Here is a 22,550-nt window from a genome sequence, read left to right on the forward strand (position 1 = left end):
TTGGAGGTTTTTGTGTGTTAAGTACTAAATAATACTGCCAAGAAACAACAAAGACAAGAAATGTTTTTTCGTTTTCACTTTATGACTCAAACGATACATACATTTTCTTTTTAAAAATGGATCATACAATAATACCCTTTAAATGTTGAGAAAATGTCTAGTAGTGCAGGGCAGAGAAAGAGTTGGGTAAACTGTATATGGCTCTATCGAGAGTGAAATTTTTAAACAGTCCTATCAGATCCTATCAGAAAAGTGCACAAAACATTTTTTTTTTCCACTGTTCTTAACTCTTGACACACTGCAGCAAGGAGCTGAATATCAAAACTTCCCATTCTTCCCTCTGAAATACATCCTGGCGTCAGCATTTCTTGACATTTTGCTGAACAGCTCATTTGGATTTCAAAGCAGACTACTGATAAAGTCTTCTGGCAACTGTTTCAGAGGATTTGAGATTCAGAGGTTTCGCATCTCAGAATATGAACACAGGTGGTTAAACAATGTAAAAACCTGAATTTAAAAAAAAAACATAAAAAGAAAGAAGAAACAGTTGATGACCAGAACTGTGACTGCTTTTTTGGGAAAGTTGGAATTCAAAATTGAAGACGAGGACTTAAGAATTGCCTGTTATCCACTTTTGAGTTTGAGATTTCATTATGCCTGTGCTATAATGATGTCTGAAGTCGCACAGAGGCTGCAACCTCAAACACTGGCAGTTCACCGAGTATTTGAGCTAGGAATTATAAAATGGTTAAGTCTGTTTGTATTTACCTTATTATGAACTTTGATCAGCATTGCCATTGTGCTTTTCCTTTGGTTTTTACCCACCATGCCTAAAATTCACAAAAATGTTGCAAAACAAGCTTCTTTGCTTTAGTAGAGAAGTTGTCATATGACATGGAGTTAAAGGATTTGTTCACAATTATTCAAGTCTTTCTTAAAACAATAATCAGACGCCCAAATGAAGATTGAAACAGGTTTTGCTTGCTGTAATCATTCCTCCTGTCCATACTGAACATTAGAGGATCCCCTCCAAATGCACTTACAATATAGCAAAAACGTATTTAAAAAGTTTATCTGAAGATAATATGAGGCTTCAGCTGTCCAAATTAGTCAAATAAACTGGATATTTTCCACATTTACAGTCCGGACAGTGTTTTTCCTGTTCAGCCGCAGTGGACGGATAGTATCAAAAAAGAGGGAATTGGGCACTAAACGATTTTGACTTCATTTGACTAATTTGGATGGCTGAAGGCTGAAGCCTGAAGCCGTATTAGCTTCAAATAATCTTTTAAACACATCTTTGCAGAGAGAAATGCATTATGGAGGAATAATTACAGCAAGAAAAACAAATCAATGTTCATTTAGGTACCTGACTGTTTTAAGGCTAAGACTAAAATGTGAACCTATCTTTTCACACGACTGTCCATTGAGGGATATTATAACTTGTGCACTCCCTTGAGTAGTGGTTTTCATCCAGTTATAAATCATAAAATATCACATCACTATGATAAAAAAAAAAAAAAAAAAAAACTCACATTATCTTATCAGGAAAAGGGGCTTGAACAGAGGGTTGGTGTTAACAAAAAGAAAAAGTTCAGCAGGTTGTTAGAAATGGCAGTGGGAAAAAGTCAAGTGAATGGATACATTTATGCAAAAGAATGTAGCGTTAAGCTACTATGATGCTGAATATGTTACATGAGTCGTCACTTAACATTGTGACAAAAAGTTCAGGCATACATTCAAAAGTTTGTTTTTTTTAAAGAAGTGGAATCGATAAAGATCAGGCAGAAGTGACAGTCTGTGTTTACAGACGGCCTCTCCTGCCACAGCGAGCAGAGACAGGGAGTGTATGATATTGCAATGAGCCTTGATAACAAGCTTTATAATCACTCGCTTTCATCTCGCCGTACACGTCACTAGCTGAGATAAAAAATATAGAAAAGCTCCAATTATCTGGGATGACTTTGTATTCACCTTTGGCTCTTAACTTGCTTTCCATCACAAGCTCTGTGTGTGTGTGTGTGTGTATGTGTGTGTGTGTGTGTGTGTGAGTGTTACGGGGTGAGTTTGACATAGGATGAAGGTATATAACCCTCCTCTCCACTGGCTCTAAGGACTCTCATCCATCCATCTCCTTTATCATCCTCCATTATACTCAGCTGCTCTCCCTCTGTAATGGAAATGGTGCCCTCGCTGTTGCCTGAATACACAAACACACACACAAAGGTAAAGAGACACATTAGAAGGCTAGAAAGGAGATCTATTTATGAACAAGTTGAGCGGATATTAAAATGTACCTTCAAAGGTGTACAGAGCTGTGCATTGGCCAAGAGGAGTCTCTGTGTCATCAAACTCATCATCAAACTCTGAGTAGATGTTCTGAGGCTGGTCAGCTGTTACAACGCTGCAGACACAAATGTACAAGAAAAAAATCAAAATTAAAACACAGTTTCATCTCTTTTTGCTCCACACATTCACATTTAAAGGAATAGTTTGACACTATGGTAAATATTGTGCACTTATTTGCTTTCTTGCTAAGACTGTCTGTACGATAAATATAAAGATACCCCCTGCAGCCTGTTAGCTTAGCTTAGCATAAAATCCACCCACCAGCACCTTTAAACCAAACTTGTCATTTTTTGTATGGATTAAAGAAATGAGATAGAACATGTTTCATTATTCCACTCCACTACCTGTTTTGGAACAAAAAAATGCCTGAAATTAGTCTTGCCTGACACCTTTCATGTCAGGTTTCGTGTGAAAGTATCAGAAACGCTAGATGTGATACAGAAACAGAGCAGAAGGTTTTTGAAGTCGGTAAAAACTGAAAAGTGTTGATGAAAAGGGTGGTATGCGGCTGTAAACACAATGCCAGTGAATGTGAATTCCTGCCTCACATTTGAAGAAAATAGCTCACAGTATGACAATTCTACGGTGTTTTATTTATGAAAAGATCCACATTTTTGTAAACATGAAATCTTTCTGATTACAGCAAACACCACAAAAGAAAGGAACAGAGCGCTGACTAGTGGATGCTGATGTCCTAGCGGAGTTAATGAGGTTAATTAGTGAGCTTTAGAGGTGCAGGAAGTCACATTTTGTTACCTTTGGATAGAGCCAGGAGAGCTGTTTCCCCCTGTTTCCAGTCTTTATGCTAAGCTAAGCTAACCTGCTCATGGCTTCATATTTGCCATACATGAGAGCAGCATCAATCTCCTCATCTAATTCTCTAAAAATCTAAAAAGAGAGTAAGTAAAATTCCCAAAATGTCAAACTATTCCTTTAAATACAAGCCTTACCCATGCGGAGTATTATTGTTGATGGTGTTGGAAGATTCTTCTCCTCCCACTGCTTCTGACAGCCACGTCTGTGGTGAACAAGCAATAAAAAGTTTTAGAAAAATGAACAAATACTTAAACTGATCTGTCATACACACATTGTGTGCGTGTGTGCGTGTGTGTGTGTGTGCGTGTGTGTGTGTTTTAACCTCATATTTGGTGAGCTCCCCCCTCAGGCGCCCAATGGTTTGGGCAGTCTCTGTGATCTGAGGCTCCAGGCTGGAGGGGTCTCCCATCTGTGGATTCTGCTCATACACACCCTTCATCTTCTCCAGAGCGTCACTGAGGTCAGACAGAAGGAGAACAGTGTTATTGTTTTGGAAATGTAAGCGCTCATTAAGGATGTTTCTCTCCTGTGCAGCTCTGCTGATTAGGACAGGATGGGCGAGTAGAAGCTTTTACAAGTTGGGAAGACTTGCAGAAGGGATATACAATGAACTATAGTATACTGTATATGTGCTGGATGGGGTTGAGTTCAAGGCTCTGTGCATGTCAGAGAAGTTATTTCACATAAAACTTTAAAATCTGACTTTGTGCAACAGGGCAACAGGGTAAACAGGAAAGGGCCTTTCCTGTTTACCAGGAAAAACAACCCCAAACCAGAAGCACAAAAAAGTATGCAGATATCTTTGGCAATGTAGCATAGGCATGTTAACCCAAGCAAATCTTATGACCTCAAAGTCTGAGAAAGCCCAAGAACAACTGTGACAGAAGTGATTGATTGAAATCATTCGATCATTTAAAAGTGTACATGCACCCGAGACTTGTCTAACACATCATTTTAAAAAATTAGCTCAGATTTGACTTTTAAACTTTTAGTACATAATAGCTATAATAGCTAAATGATACAGAGAAATACTTTTCTTTTCCCTGCTGTATACAGTTCACAAGATTTTAGATTAATTCAGCCTCAACTAATTAGGTGCCTACCAATTAAAGTATTAAAAATGGTTCCCAACAGACCAAAAACATGTCAAGAATGAATGTATTTTGGACAAATTAGGGCTTATCAGGTCAAAAGAGGGACATTGATGAAGTCTCAGACAACAGTGTGTCACATGTAGTTTTTCAGGAACAGCTGCATTGCTGTTGCTGTTGTTGTCACCTCTGGTCCTGTGCCTTGTGCAGATCTTTGGAGATTTCATCAATCTTTCCCTGCAGCCTCTTCTTCCTCTGCTCCGGAGGAAGGTGAGAGAAGTCCTCTGCAGCAGGCGGCTACACACACATACATACACACACACACACACAATACAATAAAATCTGTCATGCATCATCATGTAAACAACAATCTTATCATTTCTGAGCACCAGATGTCACTCCTCCCTGCCTCTACAGTATCTCTCTCTCCCAGTGCAAATACCTCAATACTCAGACTGACAGGTTAATACTGCAAATGGAGCTTGTTAGTGAGGAAACATAACAGCAGAGGGCCACGTAATTACTCTGTGTCAAAGAAACCACCCTGTTCTAGGTATGAAAGCAGTGAATAGAATACCAAAGAAGTAAACATGGTTAAAGACAAACAGAGTGAACTTTGTAACATCCCCTGACACTCCCTGATTATCATAAGGAGAATACCATTGGTTTTAAACTGCGCAATGTTTTGGATTGTTGCATACCAAATGAACAACTCATAGACAGAAATAACAAGGACGACTCTTTCCCCTGTGATGTCATACCAATATTTAAGCAATTAAATATTTTTAATTTTAATTTCATATAGCACTTTTCAAAGCAATAGTACAAAGTGCTATTCAAAGAGACAAAAAATGTATACACCTACAAACAAGGAAATATTAATTATTATTATGATAATGATTATGACTATTGGGAAATTATAATGAATGCAAAAGTGATTTAATATGCTTTTTAAAAAATTTAGCTTCTCAAAGATTTTGAGAGAGTTCCTAAGTCCTCTAAAATATCTGCATTATTTTCTAGTTAAAAGCTTTGCTGCTGAGTTCTGGATCAGTTTGAGCAAAGCAGCCTGATTGAGGCCAGTGTGCGAGGTGTGATGTAATAAAAGCATGGATGACTTGCTCAAAATCTCGAGGTTGAAGGAGCGGCCTAATGCTTCGTCTCCATAGAGCAACTCCATGTTAATTAACAATATGAGATTATACACTGACTTTATTAGGAACACCCCTAATAACCTCATTAACACACATGAGGTGGGCGAAATATTAGGAATACTTTTCAATATAATACACTCCAATACACCACCACCAACCTCTACGACCTCAATAATAAACATAAAGTATGATTATCACCTTTCTGACAATGTCAAAAACTGAAAATGTATAAGCTTTGTAAAAGTAGAATTTATGGCAGAGCTGTTGGAGTGGATTGCAATAGATTGCATATGTGTTCCTAATAAAGTACTCAGTGAGTGCAGATTTAAGACTGTATCACCAGAATAGTAGTGCTACGTTGGGAATAGGGACTAAGAGAAAGGCTGAGAAACTGTTCAGTGTGTTTGTGTGGATTATCCAGGACACTGCTGTTGATGTATAATGATTTTTGCTACATGTGTGTTTTATTCTTTGTTTACCTGTGTGGGCCACATGATGTAAAAGACACATTTCAATCGCCTTGCAACAGATAATAAAGCTGCTATATTATAGAGGGGTGGAAACAGGGACAGATATCGCAAAATCAAAATTATCTGCATGGCTAGATACCACTGGAGTTAAGTAAGAAAATAAGTGTTTTTTTAATTATATAGGGTCCTGAAGTTATTTATATCAGTATGACATCACAGAATAAAGGCTTGGATCTCTGGTTTTTAGTTAGTTTGGGTAGAAAGCTAAACATGATTCCTGAAGAGAAAATGGAGTGCCCTTTGAAAAAATGCCTTTGATTTTGAAAATGAAAGAGTAACTGCACCCAGGAAAATAATCTTGCTTGCACTGCCAACTGTGGTCACAGATACAACAGACCGCACCTGGCCACACCCACCTGTGATTACGGGTGTGGTCAAAGGTTTAACAGGCATAAGGCCCAGTCACACCAGAATATAACAAAATCGGTTAATTTAATCTAAAATCGCCACAGTCAGTGGATTCCCTCACGTGGGCAAATTAAATCCTTACAATTGTTTTGCAAAGAGTTCAACTTTGGGGAACAGAGAGCTAGAGAGTCCAAAATGGAGGAAGTTATCATAGCTTGTTATTTTACTCTCCTCTGACCGAGTAGTTAATAACTGATCCACAAAAAGAGTTTTCTAGACATTGACACTGAAGTCGATGGTTCAAATGTATCTTCTGAGTAAACTGTGTAAAGTTTGTCCTGTTAGCGACCCAGCTAGTGAGCTAATGGACAGTTTTAACAGTTAACAGTAAGCTAACTAGCTCGGAGAGTTTGTTGTTTCTTTTGAGCCCTCCCTCAATAAGTTTCAATTGAATGAAATGTACAATACTGAGAACAAAATGCCAGAGGGAAGCTCAGTGCAGAGAAAATAGAAAAAAGCTCAGAGACCAATTGTGACTGACTACCATGTTCCCAGCTTTCTACTATGTTAGTTGTTAGCTTTCTAGCTACAGTAGCTCACCAACTAGCAGATTAATTCCATATTTGACAAACTATGTTTTTAATGACTCTCGTTGTCTCCTAGTGTCTCATTAACCTACCGCACCCGTCCTATTACTCCTATGAAAATATGAAATGAGTTTGTTTTTTGTGACTTACTGACTGAAAGTTTGCACAAATTTGCATCAAGACCTATCATATTTGTATGACATTTCATATTAATGTTTTTATTCTTCTTATGATGATGATGGTGTCTTGAATGTGATTAGATGACTTTGATGTAACTGGTCATTTCCCTATATTTTTATGCCTCCTTTCCTTTCTGTGGGTATTTGCCTGAGGAAGACTTGTAGTTGGTCGAAATGTCACAATTAAATGGAGCTCTGATTTAGTGTGCGAATATTTCTTGCATCTAGTTAAATTGTTTTTTGAATCAGGCACCTACCCCCACTGAGGTTTTGTGGATGTGCACATGACTACTTTGTTTCATAGCACTAGCATGTTCCCAGCTTGCTAGCCTGTTAGCTCTTTAGCCACAGTAGTTCCTCTAATGCTTTCACGAAGATGTGCGGATACATTTGCGCCACTTTCTGGTGTGAACAGGCCTTTATACCTTTCAAATAGGGCTGTAACTAATAATTATTTTCATTATTGGGTAATCTTCTGATTATTTTCTCAATTAATCGATGTTACAACTCTACTTTCCACGCACAGAGGTCAATGCAGCATGATCCAGTGTGAAGTTACTCTTCCCCTTGTAAAGAATCAAGCACCAGAATACTGTTACCTAAGCACCTTTTTAGTTTACTCTCTATATAACCATAATAAATGTTACCATGTGCTTTTCAGCATGTGATATCTAGACAGAGGGAAAAGGAGACTCAGCATGAGACAGGTACATAACAAACGTACAACACAGGAAACACACTTTTGCAATAACAAAAACACAGGGACAAATTAAGAATGTCTAAGTATAACAGCTAATTTACATGCATAGCATCAATGAGACAAACACATGAGGGAGGTGATGTTTACAGGACGAGGATGTGAACACGACAGCGAGGAGGAGGAGGGCGGAGCTCGGACCTGAGCTGATGTCAGCCAAGATGGGAGCGTCACTCACCGAGCGAGGTTTGTGAAATGCCTTTAAGGTGGAAATCCTGCTGACAGAGCGATTAAACTCCCTCAGACAGAGAGAGAGGGGGGAGCACTGCTGCTTGGAGAGGGGGTGAGAAAGGGGGAGAGGGAGAGTGCGGTTGCCGGGCGGGAAAGGGGACGGGGGAGAGAAGGAAGGAGGGGCAAACTGAAGAGGGGAGAAAAAGCAAAAAGGTGGAGGAACAGGGAGCAGACGAAGAGGATCAGAGGAGGGAGAAAATGGCACTGGTGACAAGAGGAAAGAAGAAAAGACGAGTGTCAAAGAGATGCAGATATTTTTGTAGTAAAGTGGACAAAGAGAGAAAAAGACAGAGCAAGGGGAGTTTCTGGGCAAGTCTGTGCAGCAGACTGGAATTAGAGTTGGCCCCTGAGGGCAACAGGGTGGTGGGGTAAGACATGAGAGGAATGTTGAGTTGAGTTCATGTGCGCATGTGTTTGTTTTAATGCATCGTTATGAGTGTCATTTTACATTTTTACAGGAGCAAGATAAGAAGAGAGCTGGGCCTGGATAGCTTAATCTGACTATTTATGGTTTGATACAAGTCAAAGCTAACTTTTGGAGCTGTTGTCATGGCCACACAGCCATAAGCTCAAACCTACAAAAGTATAGGTATAGGTAAGCTGTTAGTTAAAAGAGAACTCCACCAATTTTACACATCAAAAGTGTGTTTACAGGTGTTGGGGAAGTACTATATACAAAACAAGTACAAAAAACTTTTTGAGGCTACAGAGGGAGGTCTGATAAGTGATGTCACATTTTTTAATGATTTATAATGTATACAACACAAAACTCCAAGATATCACAATCAACTACGACATGATGAAGATGTAATGTCAAAACATCATAGTAATAATGTGAAATAAGTAATGAATCTAAATTTTACATTTAAATTCTACATTCTTGGATGCATCTATTAAGTGAATGGGCACTTTTTTCTTAAATGTCATTTTAACTTTAAAATTGATCAACTGTTCTTGCATATCATGCAATCAATTTTCAATTGGATTGAGTTTATAAATTAAAGTTATATCACTTTAATCAGACTGATTACTGAATTCTCTTAGCTGCAATTTAATCGTGGATTTTGGAGTGAATTTGGTCTGCTTCAAGAGAAGTTTTCTGCAGAGTTTCATTTCATAATTAAAATATGCTCAAAGCTTTAAATTAACTACTCTGCAGCACTCTATGATCAGCACTCAGCTCAGTTATTCAAGATGACATCCAACACTAACAACTCAATCTGTTAGTGTGTTTGAAGAACCAGGTTAGATGGATTAGAATTAACAGGGTAATTTTAATCTGATAACAACATGTTGGATTATGTTTGTTAGACTATTTTTTAAGAACTGGGCACAAACAGGTCAGAGGGGATTTTCAGGTTGTCAAAAGCAGAAGCAGGAGGAGACGAGAGAGGAGAGGAAGTGAATATCCTAACGACGCTACACTTTTGCACTTCTCATATAAACTCAGAACCAGGCAAATGTAATGTGGGCATTAGGGTGCAAGTTCACCTTGTGCTTCTTGCTGAAAGGCCACAGTTTGGCGCGCACTTTCGGTGGGTTGAGGCTGGAGTCGGAGGTTGCTGCTTTGATTCCCTGGGTGTAGTCTTCAAACTCCACATCTGCGGGTCGCTCGAAACCAGACTTGTGCTGCTCTATGAACAGTATTGAGTCCTGCAAGCAGACACAGACAATGATTCACAAAGAAACTGATTTTAAGGAAGTGTTGACTGTGTATGTGTGTGTGTGTGTGTGTGTGTGTGTGTGTGAGTGACGTATCAAACAATGACCGACTGACACCGGATTTTTGAGATTGGACAAATAACCGTATCACTGATGGGATCTGCAATGTCTCAGACAACAGGTTCCTGCAGAGAACAGTGAAAACTCTGGAAAGGATCATAGGTGTCTCTCTCCCTGCCATAGCTGACATCTACAAAGCCTGGTGTGGCTGAAAGGAAAGGCCTCCGATGTAGTAGCTGAATCCTTATACCCCTCCCACCATCTCTTTGCACCGGCCAGACTATGTAACAGCTCTGATTCTGAACACTCAGATTGCAAATATGCAAAATGCAAAGTCGAGGCTTCAAAACAGAAGTCCATAAACCAATGGGTAATGTCATGATGTCTTTGTCCATTATTTTTTACAGTTTATGGTTGAACCAGCCACTTTGTTTCTTTGGGACTGATTTTGCACTATTTTTGGACCATATTCTGCATTCTGTATCCTGTAATCATCCTGTATATTTCATAAACTATTATATTTACACTATGAAAGTAACAATGAAGAACTTGAACTTGATAACAACATACTGGCCCATATTAGTTTTTCAACATAAATACATGACTATTGAAGAGTTGTGACCAAGATATGTACTTTATATATACTGTCATTTATTTTATTTTAGTTGTAAATAATGAACTTCACTGTATTCAGTCCTGGAGTCAGAGGAAAGCAACTGGCTGGGCATTTGGTTTTTATAGGCAGGGCCGCACCCACATTTAAGACTTTTAGGAGGACACCTACATGTTCTGCTCATGTTTTCAACAACTGCTGTCACCACGACAACCACAACACATTAAGCTGAAAGTCACCAGATAACACGGTCACTGGTTAAGTAGAAACACCTGTTTTAGTGACCCTGTTAATTGGCAACTTTCAGCTGAATGCGTTGTGGTTGCTTGTAGTGACAGCTGCTGGCTCCTAAAAGCCTTATCAATTTTACTTTAATCAAACAATGTGTTTATTATCTACGCCAACCATTTATAATGTGGCAAACAAAACATAGCCTATAAGTTGGCAGTGCAGCTGTAGTCTATCTTGTGATTTTATACTCATCATCAACCAATTAGCCTGCTTTGTCATTGTGCACACACTAAAAGAAGAGTTTGTGCCTAAATAATGTGTAAACTGTGTGGTCACACAGCCAGTATTCACTGGGTTTGACCAGCCTACTGTCCGTTTAACTTGTGACCATTAGTGTGAATAATCCAACGAGATTCAGCGTTTCATCTCAAGCAAGTTATTTAAAAAGATTGAGTTCAGAACTGCCACAAACTGAAGTTCAGAGGGTTAAACTTCTCAGAAACATAAACAGATGACAGAAGGATTAAATAAGAGTGAAACTAAAAGTGTGAATGCAACAACTGTTGTTGACAACTTCCAGACACCACAAATGGGCAAGGTTTGGAGTTTTTTGGGCTTCCTGTGAATTTTATTTTATTTTATTTTTTTCCCTGAGCCTCGTGGGCCCTTTTACGTTGTTGGGCTTGAGCCCCGGGAAGCTGAGCGGTATTGATGCTGATTTCTCCCGAGAGGGCCGAATTCCTGGATGGGTGGGCCTGGACCCCCGGGGCCCGCCCTTAATGCCGGGACTGACTGTATTTTAACATTAATTTACAGAGGAACAAAAAAACAACAAAGAAAAACAACCCCAGCCATAAAAATCACTGTAAACTTGTGTACATTAAAATAGAAACTTATTACAGGGGTTTCTACTGTATTTTTCTGGTCGCTCAGGGTACAGGTATACCTGTTATCATCAAGAGTGCTACTTAATGAAAACTAAAATAAGAAAACAAATTATCCAGGAACCTTTCAGGCCATTCAGTCACAACTTGTATCCTTCAGACCAATGGTGTCATAGATTAAAGCCTTTCATAATTTGTTGTAAGACTATTACTTTAGATTTTAGTGCCTCCGTTAAGTCATATATAAAATATGAAAAAATATTTTGAAGGTAGATTTTATTTAGTTTTTCTGTGTAAACAAATTTTCTCTTTTTCGCTCCTTCAATCTAACTAATACAGTTTCTCGCAGCTTGCAGCAATGATTTGTTTTTCTTTGGAACATGAATGTCAAGCGCCAGAAGTTGTTATGATTATGATTAATCCCATGTGGGCTGGGCCGTTTTAATGGTATGACACAGTAACAAAACAGTAATTCCTTCATTCATATAGTCCAACAAGCATCTTGTACTTACCTGTTTCTCATCAATTTTCCCCCCTGCTACAGAGATTCCCTCTAGACATTTGGAGATGATGGGCAGCACCTTCTTCTCGATGTCTGAAAACTGGCAGTAGCCCTCTGCCAGCCGCCGGATCCTCCGCTCATCCATGTCCTGCATTTTCTGTTCAGCACACAAAGATACACACAGGTTAAAGCCTCCTTCACACTTTATTCACACTGTCTGTGTTTATACAGTGAACATTTCAATACATATGAACACACTGGAGAATGATAACATTTTGAAAGATAATCCATGGGTGTATTGGGTTTGTATTACACCAAACCAGCAGGTGTGTGAGCTCTGCCCAGTTGAACTGCATTGTGCATGTGCGTGTTTATGTGTCTCATCATCTCACGTTGAAGATCTGCGGTATCTCTGAGTAGTAGAAGAAGTTCTGTTCCTTGTTGTATTTCTGGAGCTGTGCTGCGTAGTCGTTCCTGCACTCCTCTGCTGTGTGTGTACGGGCATGGGCATGCTGCTTGGCCTTCAGAGGGAAGAATAGATGGAACAACGGAGGAGAAAGTGAGCAGATGATGAGTGGATACAGGTAGGGAGAAAGCAAGAGATGCAAAACAAAATGCAAAGTAGGAGAAATGCAGGAATAGATGGAGGGAAGGTAGATACAAGGAGTTGGAAGCGGCCAAAGACGCAGAGAGAGACAAGAAAAGAGGGGGAGTAAAAAAAGTTCAAGGATTTTCTTTCATTGAAAATATCTTAAAAACCAGTGGGGAGAAAAAAAAATAGTGCTCAGTTGTTAATGCTAATGTGTGTATGTGTGCGTGTTTACTTTCTCGACGTCGAGCCTGGTGGCATTGAGGTCACTCTCTGTTTTCTCTGCTTGTTGTGTGGCTTTTTCAGCCTCTGCCCACTCCTTGGCAAAGCGTTTTTTAGTCTGCAGGCATGAACACACACATACAAACCCACACAGTTATACACTTTAATGACTTGAACATTAGCAGTAATAATAATGCTAAGGTCAGAGAATGGCATCTAAAAATGCAAGCAGATCAAACACAACGTTATGCTGTTTAAGGGTCAATTCACTCAAATTACAAATAACACAGTGCATATATAGTTTCTCACTTAACTCTTGTGGTATCTAATCATGCAGATTGTTCGGGGGTTTTTTTGACCCGGCTTTGAGAGATCCGTCTCAGAGATTTCTGCTGCCACCACGAAAAAAATGCAAGTGAATGGAATTTAGTTTGTGGTTAAAAATATGTTTAAAAATATTCAGTAGCAACTTGTTTTTCCAAGAAATAGTGTCGACATTACTCTGAATAATCCACATACTTTGCTGTGATCGTTCTGCACTGGAACTACTTTCTATCAATGAAATACAGTAACCAGTCAAAAATTTGGACACACCTTTCAACTGAATAAGGAAGTGTGTCCAAACCTTTGACTGGTTACTGTAGTTCCAATGAAAACTGCTCACATTGACGTCTGGGGATTATCAAGCGTAAACAGGGTTATTGTTTCTGGGAAAGCTGTTGCTAATGAACAAAAATTCCATTCACCATCTATTAAACTGGGGAAGGGGCAGAAGTTTCAGAAACAAGGAAATGAAACATGAATGGTTACACTTTGTTTCACAGGTATGTAGATTTCTAATAATTCCCTACAAGGCTTCTTGGAAAGAACCATGTAAAGCAGTTCCACCAAACATGCAAAAATGTGGTATTTGACTACAGGCGAACATATATGAAGGATGAAATTTCCAACAATACTATACAATACAATATTGAAATGGAGAAGTTCTTTTAAGGAAATTCCTCGGGTCAACAACTGCTTTTAAAGTCAACACAACTAGATGAAGGAACAAAAATAAATGTCACAGATCTTTGTCTCTATTATCCCTAAAAATACCAAATTAAATACTGTAGTTATTTCAAGGAAACCATAAAAAGATGCTGGAAAATTATAAAAAATAACAGACCTCACAACTCAACACTCGCGTTCAAGCCAATTTTTTTTCTTTTTTTTCCATTGTTCATCTATTAATTCATTCAGTCTTTTCACTCATTTATTACTGTATCCTCCCTCTGGTCTGACTACTCTGTAAAAAGCCTATAAATCCCTCTTTCAACTTTGGCTAAAATACAATTTTCATGTTATATTATATGTCTTATCATGTTTCATGTTGTTTAATACTGTTTATCAGTTGTTCTTCCCTTTTTATACTAATAAAAAAAAAGTAATGGTTAAAAACTATCTGCATGACTCGATACCACAAGAAGAAAGTGAGAATTTATTTTAATAATTTGGGTGAAATAACCCTTTCAATAACAATTACGTGATCCAAAATAGACATCTGCAAGCAACAACAATAACACTCACACTTTCTAGGTGTTTTAAGCTGCTCTCTAAATTCTGCTGGGCCTTCTTGGCATCAGACAGGTGCTGGGGAAGGAAGAGGTTGCATTAAATTACAGCAGTTTACGATGATGACACAACATCAATTTGTAATCTGCCACACTTCACTTCTTTCCTCCCTTTTCTTTCTCCCTCCCTTCCTGTCTCCCTCCCTCTTTTCTCCCTTTCTCACTGTTTTGCGTTCTTGTTTGAGGTCCTGAAGGTACTTTGTGAGTTCGACACAGATGCCGGTTATCATGTTTTCAGCGATGAGCTCCCGTTGGCCGGCGTAATCGTTCAGCTCGTTAAGGATCTCCTGCAATGATTCGTGATTGCTGAATCTGAAGCAAGGAAGAGGGATAAATTTGGCAAATTATCACAGCTGGAGAGGACAATACTTAATTGTGTGTGTGTGTAAATGAAAAATAAGAGAGGTGAAGGAGAAACAATAGACACAAGACATTTCATTGTTCTCTCACTTGCAATCTAGCTCTTCCTTGCTCCCTCGTTTGGCATATTTCTTTGTCAGACTCCTGTTAAGACAGTTTAAAAGAAGTGGTGTGACTCTCTCTTACAAACACATAAATGCACAAAGCCACAATTCCTTTTTTGATCCCAAATCATGTAAATATAAATAAACATTGAGAAAGAAAACAAGCTCACAAACACGCAGGGCACACCTGAGTTGCTTGGCGTAGCTTTGTTCAATCTCTGTCCGTTCCTTCACAAACTTTATGTAACGTTCCACCAGGTCGAGGCCTGATTGCGTATGCTTGTCGATGACATCATACTGGTCCTAAGAGAGGAACAATATAAAGCAACATGTGTTACACATAATATGACCTCAAACACTGGCAGCATCTGTTAAGAAACAGCAAACCTCCAACACACATCTGACACAGTGCACTCTAAAAGGTATTCCTATAACATGTTTTTATTCTTGTGGCTCTCCAACTCTTTGGAGTTTCTTTGAAATGACACGGTGACTGTGGTGGTAAAATATGTTTTCTGATGTTACGGGTGGGTCCATTAATATTCAGTGAACAGTGGAGGACTGCAACTAACTCAAATAGCTTGTTTTATTTGACTAGCAGTCTAAAACAGTTCTATGAGAAAGAGCAGCTGCACCAAAGATGAGCTCCTGAATACATCTCAAACTTGGACTTAAAAAAGTGGGACATTTTGCAGAATAACCATCCATTAATCTTCAGAAAGGCCTCTGGCGGGAGGGTGGCAGCATTGATCAGACAGAGGAGGAAATATCATCTTTGGATATATTTCTTAAAATCTAAGCTAGCTGTCAACTGCTAACTGCTACCAACAGTCCAAAGGGGAAAATGCACTAAAGAAGCAAACAGAAGAGTTGTTTTGTAGGGACAAGAAGAGGTATTGAAGGAAAGATCCTTGTTGGTGGCATTCTCTCTCTCTCCATGAGCTGGTGTGATGGCATTCAGACAACGTCAACAAAAACTGAAAACCAGCTTTGTAAAAGTAGAATTTATGCTGTATTGGATTGCATTAGATTGTACAGGTGATCATAATAAAGTGCTTGGAGAGTGTGGATACTACCTACTTTTATAACATAGACCTATGGCACTGTGATATTCTGCTGGTCTGCAACTAACAGTTATCTGTTTTATCAGTTCATTTGAGAGACGACAAGAAATAAAAGAGAGAAGGAGAGAAAGATGCAACAGAGGTCCCTGTTTGGACTTGAACAGGCAACATTGCATTTCATGGTCGTCATCTTAATTTGTTGTTGTAATCTTTGGGGGCGGCTCCTGATTATTTTCTTGATTACTCGGTGAATCGCTTGATCTATAAAACGTCAGAAAATAGCTTTTTAAGGATGGCCATCACAGTTTTCTAAAGCCCGATGTGATGCTATCATATTGCTTTGGCCAAAAGTCCAAAACAAACAGATACTCAGTTTATTATGACATAGGAAAAAGAGCAAATTCACACAAACTGAGAAACTGAGATTAGAGAATGTTTGGCATTTTTGCTCTGAAAAGGGACTTAAATGAATAATTTATCATTAAAGTAGTCCAAAAATATCGAACTCTGTTGTGATATTTATATTGATTATCGCCCCACCCACTAAATTCAGGCTCTGACCACTGAAGCATCAGACATACAGACACTGATAATAGCCCTTTATTGCAATTAACGATTATTTTCATTATCAATTAACCTCAGATTATTTTCTCATTTAAGTGATTAATCGTTTGGTTTAAAGAATGTCAGCAAATAGCAAAATAATTCCCATAATTCCCATCACAAGGTTGTAGAGCCCAAAGAGACGTCTGAGGTTTCTTGGTTTGTTCAATCAACAGTTAAAACCCAAAGATATTCAGTTCACGACAGAAGACTAATGAGAAATCAAGAAAATATCCACATTTGAGAAGCTAGAACCTGCGAATATTTACTTTAAGAATTACTTAACGATCAATCAAGTTGGGGCTGCAACTAACGCTTAGTGGTTTATTCATTATCGATTAATCTCGTGATTGTTTACTCAATTTATCGATTAGTTTGGTCTATAAAATGTCAGAAAATGGTGAAAAATGTCAATCAGTTTCCCAAAGCTCAACCTGACGTCCTCAAATGTCTTGTTCTGTCTTGACCAACAGTCCACAACCCAAAAATATTCAGTTTACTATCATAGAAGACTAAAGAAACCAGAAAATATTCACATTTAAGATGCTGGAACCAGAGAATTTTTACATTTTTTTCTTGAAGAATGACTCCAAACGATTGATCGATTGTCAAAATAGTTGGAGATAAATTTAATAGTTGGCAACTAATCAATTAAATAACTAATCTTTGCATCTCTATATTGATTTCTATAATAGTAGCAGAATAATTTAGTTGATTAATAATCACTTCAGTGCTAATTGAATTGCTTCCATTTGCACAACATTTAATCCTGTAAAATCTATCAGGCTGTAGATCTGCCACAGATGGAAACTGGGAATAACCCTCTATACACACACACACACACACACACACACACACACACACACACACACACACACACACACACACACACACACACACACACATCACAGTATCCTCCTTTATGCAATTCATTCTTTCTCTTTCTCTGTCACGCATACAAAATGTACAAAGGTGTAGTGGAGGATAAAAGTGAACGCCAGCATAACTCTCCTTTCAACATTCCTCTCTCTCTCTCTATCTCTCTTTCTCTCTTTCTCTCTTTACACACAACTATGCATTCAAAACACACACACACACACACACACACTCGCAAACCTGCTGGACAGGTAACATTTGTCTTCTCTGTCCCCCTCTGGCTTTTATCTAAAGAGTGTCACAGCATACAGTAAAGGGCTCAACGAAGACGAATGTTCATGTAACAAAGTAATAGGGTGGTTCAACCTTTTAATTGTTCGTGTGGGAATGTGTGTGGGTGTGTGTGTGTGTGTGTGTGTAGAGGCTGCAGGGTCTTTTGGAGCCAGAGACATAGATATTGAGTCCTCAGAGGAGGGGAAGCTAAATGGAGATCCTGCAGTAACACAGTTAGCTATGTCCTGGATACCAGAAAAATCTGGGAGGAGGCAGGGAAGGAACTGGATTAGAAAACATAGGAGGACAATGGAGTCAAATAGTTGTTTTGTTGTGGTTGTTGTTGATGGAGTGATTAAAAATCTCATGTAGAATCTTTGAGATTTAGTCCTATATGCATTTCTCACTTCTGTGGCTACACCCCATTAATTTGTAGTACATCTGCATGTTTGTGTTAGAGGAGGAAATACTGATAGTGACACGGAGAGGGTTCAGGAATGAGATAATCATTAGCTCAGTGTGAACCTCCGCCCTGTGACTGACGGTCCCAGGGGCCTCTCCAAACCCGGGAACCAGTCGGACTAGTCCCTCCCCTCCCTGTGACGTAAACACTGGCAGGAGCAGCAGCAGCAGCAGCAACAGCAGCAGCACTTCCTGATCCAGGCTGATCTGAGGTCACATGCTAGCACACCTCAATCACACTGTAAGCTACAGAAAGGATACGTAGATTAATGAGTGTGTTAAATGATTTTCTGTGTGTGGGTGAGTGCCGTCTGTTTAATCAGGTGACGTCTCAGGTGACTGTACTCTACAGACCCTGCTTCAGGTCAGCTCATGTAAAAGGTCAGATTAGGGTTGTAACTATGATTATTGTCATTATACATTAATGTGCAGATTACCATATTTTCTCCATTCATTGATTAATGGTTTAATTATACGAAATTGTGAAAAATGGCCATCACAATATCCTAAATCCAGAGTTGACATCTTCAAATTGCTGTCTTTTTTGTCAAACACTCCAAAACCCAAAGATATTCAGTTTACTGTACTTTAAAACAAAGAAAAGCAGAACATTTGAGCTGGGACTAGATTATGTTTGATGCTTACACTTGGAAAATGACTTACGGATAAACTTAAATGATTTGATGAATGGAATCATTAGTTTTCATCATCATCAAGTTTTTTTAAGCAAAAATGCCAAAGATTCACAAGCTCTGACTTTTCAAATGTGAGAATTTGCTGCTTATCCTTTATTTATGTCATTGTAAACTGAATAATTTGGGGGTTTTGGACTGTTGATCTGACAAAACAAGCTAGTTCAATTTGTTACCTTGGACTTTAGGAAAGTGTGACAAGCATTATTCACTCATTTCTGACATCTTACAGACCAAAAAATTAATAAAATCAAGAAATAATCAAGGGATTACATCGATAATAAAAATAATTATTAGCTGCAGCCTTAGCTGGCAATCAACCTACTAATCGTTTCAGCTCAAGCTCAGACATGTTTCTTTTTTTCTCACAGTTCAGTCTGATGAAGCCACCGTCTGATATCAGATCCTCTAAAACACATCACAACACACAGCAGCTGAACGATTTTTGACTTCAGAAACAAACTCAGCATTAAAATAACAGTCTCACCCAGTCTGTGTTGCAGTGTGGGATAATCTCAGAGGCATGTACTCAGACTCTGACCACAATCACAGCAGGATTTGGGCAAATTAGTTGTGTTTGCTCTTCATCGCCGGCTATTAAACCGACTCGAATAAATAATCCGAGTCAGGACATTTTGTCTCAGCCAAAACACATAGCCTACAGTAACGTGTTTTAAAAGTTATCAGTCTGACTGTGATCAACGTAGAGCTGATGACAGAATATGTATCGACTATTTTAATCAGTGATTAATCGTTTATGTCATTTTAGAGCTACAACGATCAGTCGATCAGTAGAATGTTAATCAGCAACTATTTTGATAATCGAATAATCGTTTCAGTCATTTTTCAAGCAAAAACGCCAAATATCGCCTGGTTTCAGCTTCTCAGATGTGAGGATTTGCAACTTTTCTTTGTAATATGTGACAGTAAATTCAAAATCTTTAGGTTTTTAGATGGTTGGTTGGACAAAACAAGCAAATCAAAGACATCACTGTGGCCTCTTGTGAATGCCATTACTTTTTTTTTTCACATTTCATAGAAAAAACATTTAACCAAAAAAAGAATCCGCTGATTAATCGATGACAAAAATAATCGTTAGTTGCAGCCTTTAGTCATTTCTTAAGACATTCTCTGGTTTCAGCTTCTCAAAAGTGAAGATTTCCTCTTTCTCTGTGTCTTCAGCTATAATAAGTAGAATATGTTTGGGTTTTGGACTGCTGGTCGGACAAAACAAGCAGTTAGAAGACATCATGTTGGGATTAAGTAAACAGTGATGGCCATTTCTGTCATTTTGCAGACCAAACCAATAACCGAGAAAATAATTTCCAGATGAATCAATAATGAAAGTAATCGTTAGTGACAGCAATAGATCACTGGCTTCTCCAGTTTCAGTCTATATACTTTAATGGTGGCACTGTGGGGTGGTGTTGAGTGACGAGGACGCTGTCTGACCTGATGACTGTCAATGTGACTCACAGCTGAGACACTGACCAGATGCAGAGACACATGAGCTTTCACCACAGGACAGCCAGGCAGAAACCTTCCTGAGAAATGTTGCCAGAAAAGCAAAGCTCAGGTTCAAGCATGCATGAAGGAATAAAAAGAAAAAGGTGGAGGTGGTGGAGTAGGCTACACCTTTAGCCTACAGTGTGTAGATAAGTGCAAAGCCTCTCTGTAGCCAGAAAGAGCAATAAACCACTCTCCCCCCCTCTCTGCTTATGATAAGGTATGCAGCAGGAGTTGCGAAATCCTCTGGCTGCAAGCTTTTACAGATAGACTCCTGCTGTTGTCTTGTATCCTACTCTGGATTACTTAACCCCGGCCTACAGTGGAAAAACAAGAGTCCCCCTATGTGTAGGCTATACTGTGTCGACGCAAACAATAGCAGGACAGACTTCTCTTAAGGGATGTTGAAGGTATTTTGTGAAATAATCCCAGTGGGCTCCACTTCTTCTTCTTCCTCTGTGTCAGCTGTCAACTTACCCAAAGATCAGTTCCCCAGTCCATGTCTACAGAAGTTCAGATTCCTCTCTGTCGTTTTGTGGCAAAAAAAAAGAGGAGGAGGGAAAGAAACGTCCAGGTAGTGGAGAAAAAGAAGAGAAAAACTCCTCTCGTCTCAAAGATTCCACAAAACTTTAGAGTCTCGAAAGCGGAGATGGCGGAGGAAATGTTTGGAGGAAGTCTACGCCTTCTCCTTGGCACGGACGGCTGTCCTGTTTCTTCTAGCCAGCGAGAGAAAAAATATGTTCAGCCGCTTTTTCCTGAAACAAGTTTGGGTCCCAGGGAGAGAGAGTGAGTGAGTGAGAGAGAGAGAGAGAGAGAGAGGGGGGGGGGAGGTGGGAAAACAGAGCAGCAGCGTTTGTGTTTGTTTTATCTTAAAGAAGCAGCTTGCAAATGCTCTTGAAAGCGGAAACTTGTGCGTAATACAGTATATATAGTATGGCAGTAAAACACGATCACACTGTGAACTGGATTGGACATTGAACACATTTTTATAGATATCATCGCACCTGAGAGAATAAACTGAGATAAATCACTGGCTGGAGGACAAGTCTTTGGTCGGTTTGGTGCACCGGTTCGGTCCAGACTGAAATATCTCAACAACTGTTGGATGGATTGCCTTGAAATGTTGTACAGACAATCATGATCCCCAATGGATAAATCCTACTGACTTTAGTGAGTGAGACTTTAGTGTATTAATTGTCCTCCAGCGCCACCAGCAGGTTGACATTTTCAATCATCTTGTTATTGAACTTTGTATTTAATATTTATTCTCATGGGGATAAGTGGCCTTTAGCCTACATGAACATAAACTAATCCCACATATGACAGCATGTATAGATAGTTTGCAATGTCCCTAGATGGGCCTTTAAAATACATAAAACTCAACAGTAAAATACATGTAAAAATTGCACAAAAAACTTAACAATAAATATACACAAAACTCAACAAGAAAGTACATACAAAACAGCACAAACAATTTACAAATAATCAAACAATATAACTATCATAAATATAGTTAAATTGTTATTAATATCTCTACATCTACAAGATACAGTTGGGACATTTTTTTTTTTTTAGCAAACATTAACGTTTCCCACAAGATGATACTTAACTTTAGCAGTGGTGAAGTACTGAGAGCTTTTACCTAAAGATCCCCTCCAGACATGTTTTAAGAAATATTAAAAAAAACAAAAAAACAAAACAAAACAAAACAACCCCCCCCCCCCCCCCCCCCCCCCCCCCCAAAAAAAAAAAACCTTAGCTTTGAATAATATATTTGTTTCTGATATGGGGTTTTTCCACAAATAAAATAGTTCAGTTACTTTATTAGAATCCTTGAAATTACATCTACTCCTCCTACCTCATTAAAAATCCAGAATCTATGAATATACAAATATTTTTCATTTCAAAAGTTTAACTGATGGACACAAGATGTCTCCTACCTCACTGTAAGGTCCGTTCTCACTGTTTGCACACTGGAGGCTTCACGTTTCCACATTACATTTGTGTGAGTTGCAAACTGGACCACGATTGGCTCCAAACTAGTTGTGATGTCACAAATCATGCTCGTAGGTTCACGCCTTAAACTTATACTTGCAGTGAGCACAAAAAAACTTTTCACCCTCAGGAGATAAATGTGAAAATAGCCTTCTAGTGTCAAACTCTGCACATACATCATTCTGCACAGTGACGCTCAA

At 38.8% G+C, this 22,550-nt stretch overlaps 1 protein-coding gene across 1 annotated transcript; it reads right to left on the bottom strand.

The window, feature by feature from the left end:
• Positions 1–61: 61 nt before the first annotated feature.
• trip10b (thyroid hormone receptor interactor 10b) lies at positions 62–21,138 on the bottom strand. The gene is made up of 14 exons (XM_067585209.1): positions 20,833–21,138; positions 15,067–15,182; positions 14,866–14,919; positions 14,580–14,727; positions 14,372–14,434; positions 12,819–12,923; positions 12,387–12,515; positions 12,005–12,151; positions 9,534–9,695; positions 4,444–4,553; positions 3,488–3,620; positions 3,300–3,367; positions 2,298–2,404; positions 62–2,200 (listed from the first exon to the last, which is right to left on the bottom strand). Exons 1-14 carry the CDS (start codon positions 20,854–20,856, stop codon positions 2,055–2,057), a joined length of 1,512 nt encoding a protein of 503 aa, XP_067441310.1. The 5' UTR covers positions 20,857–21,138; the 3' UTR covers positions 62–2,054.
• Between the last annotated feature and the right edge of the window lie 1,412 nt (positions 21,139–22,550).

Source organism: Thunnus thynnus, chromosome 3 (assembly GCF_963924715.1).
Source record: "Thunnus thynnus chromosome 3, fThuThy2.1, whole genome shotgun sequence".
NCBI lineage: Eukaryota > Metazoa > Chordata > Actinopteri > Scombriformes > Scombridae > Thunnus > Thunnus thynnus.

Bases quoted from the DNA above. Each gene is read 5' to 3' on its own strand.
- trip10b (XM_067585209.1), bottom strand. From the start codon at position 20,856: ATGGACTGGGGAACTGATCTTTGG. The intron at 3,621-4,443 runs GTGACAACAACA...GTCTGACCTCAG, and splicing joins CACAAGGCACAGGACCAGAG to TGACGCTCTGGAGAAGATGA. The intron at 2,201-2,297 runs GTACATTTTAAT...TTGTGTATTCAG, and splicing joins AGCTCTGTACACCTTTGAAG to GCAACAGCGAGGGCACCATT.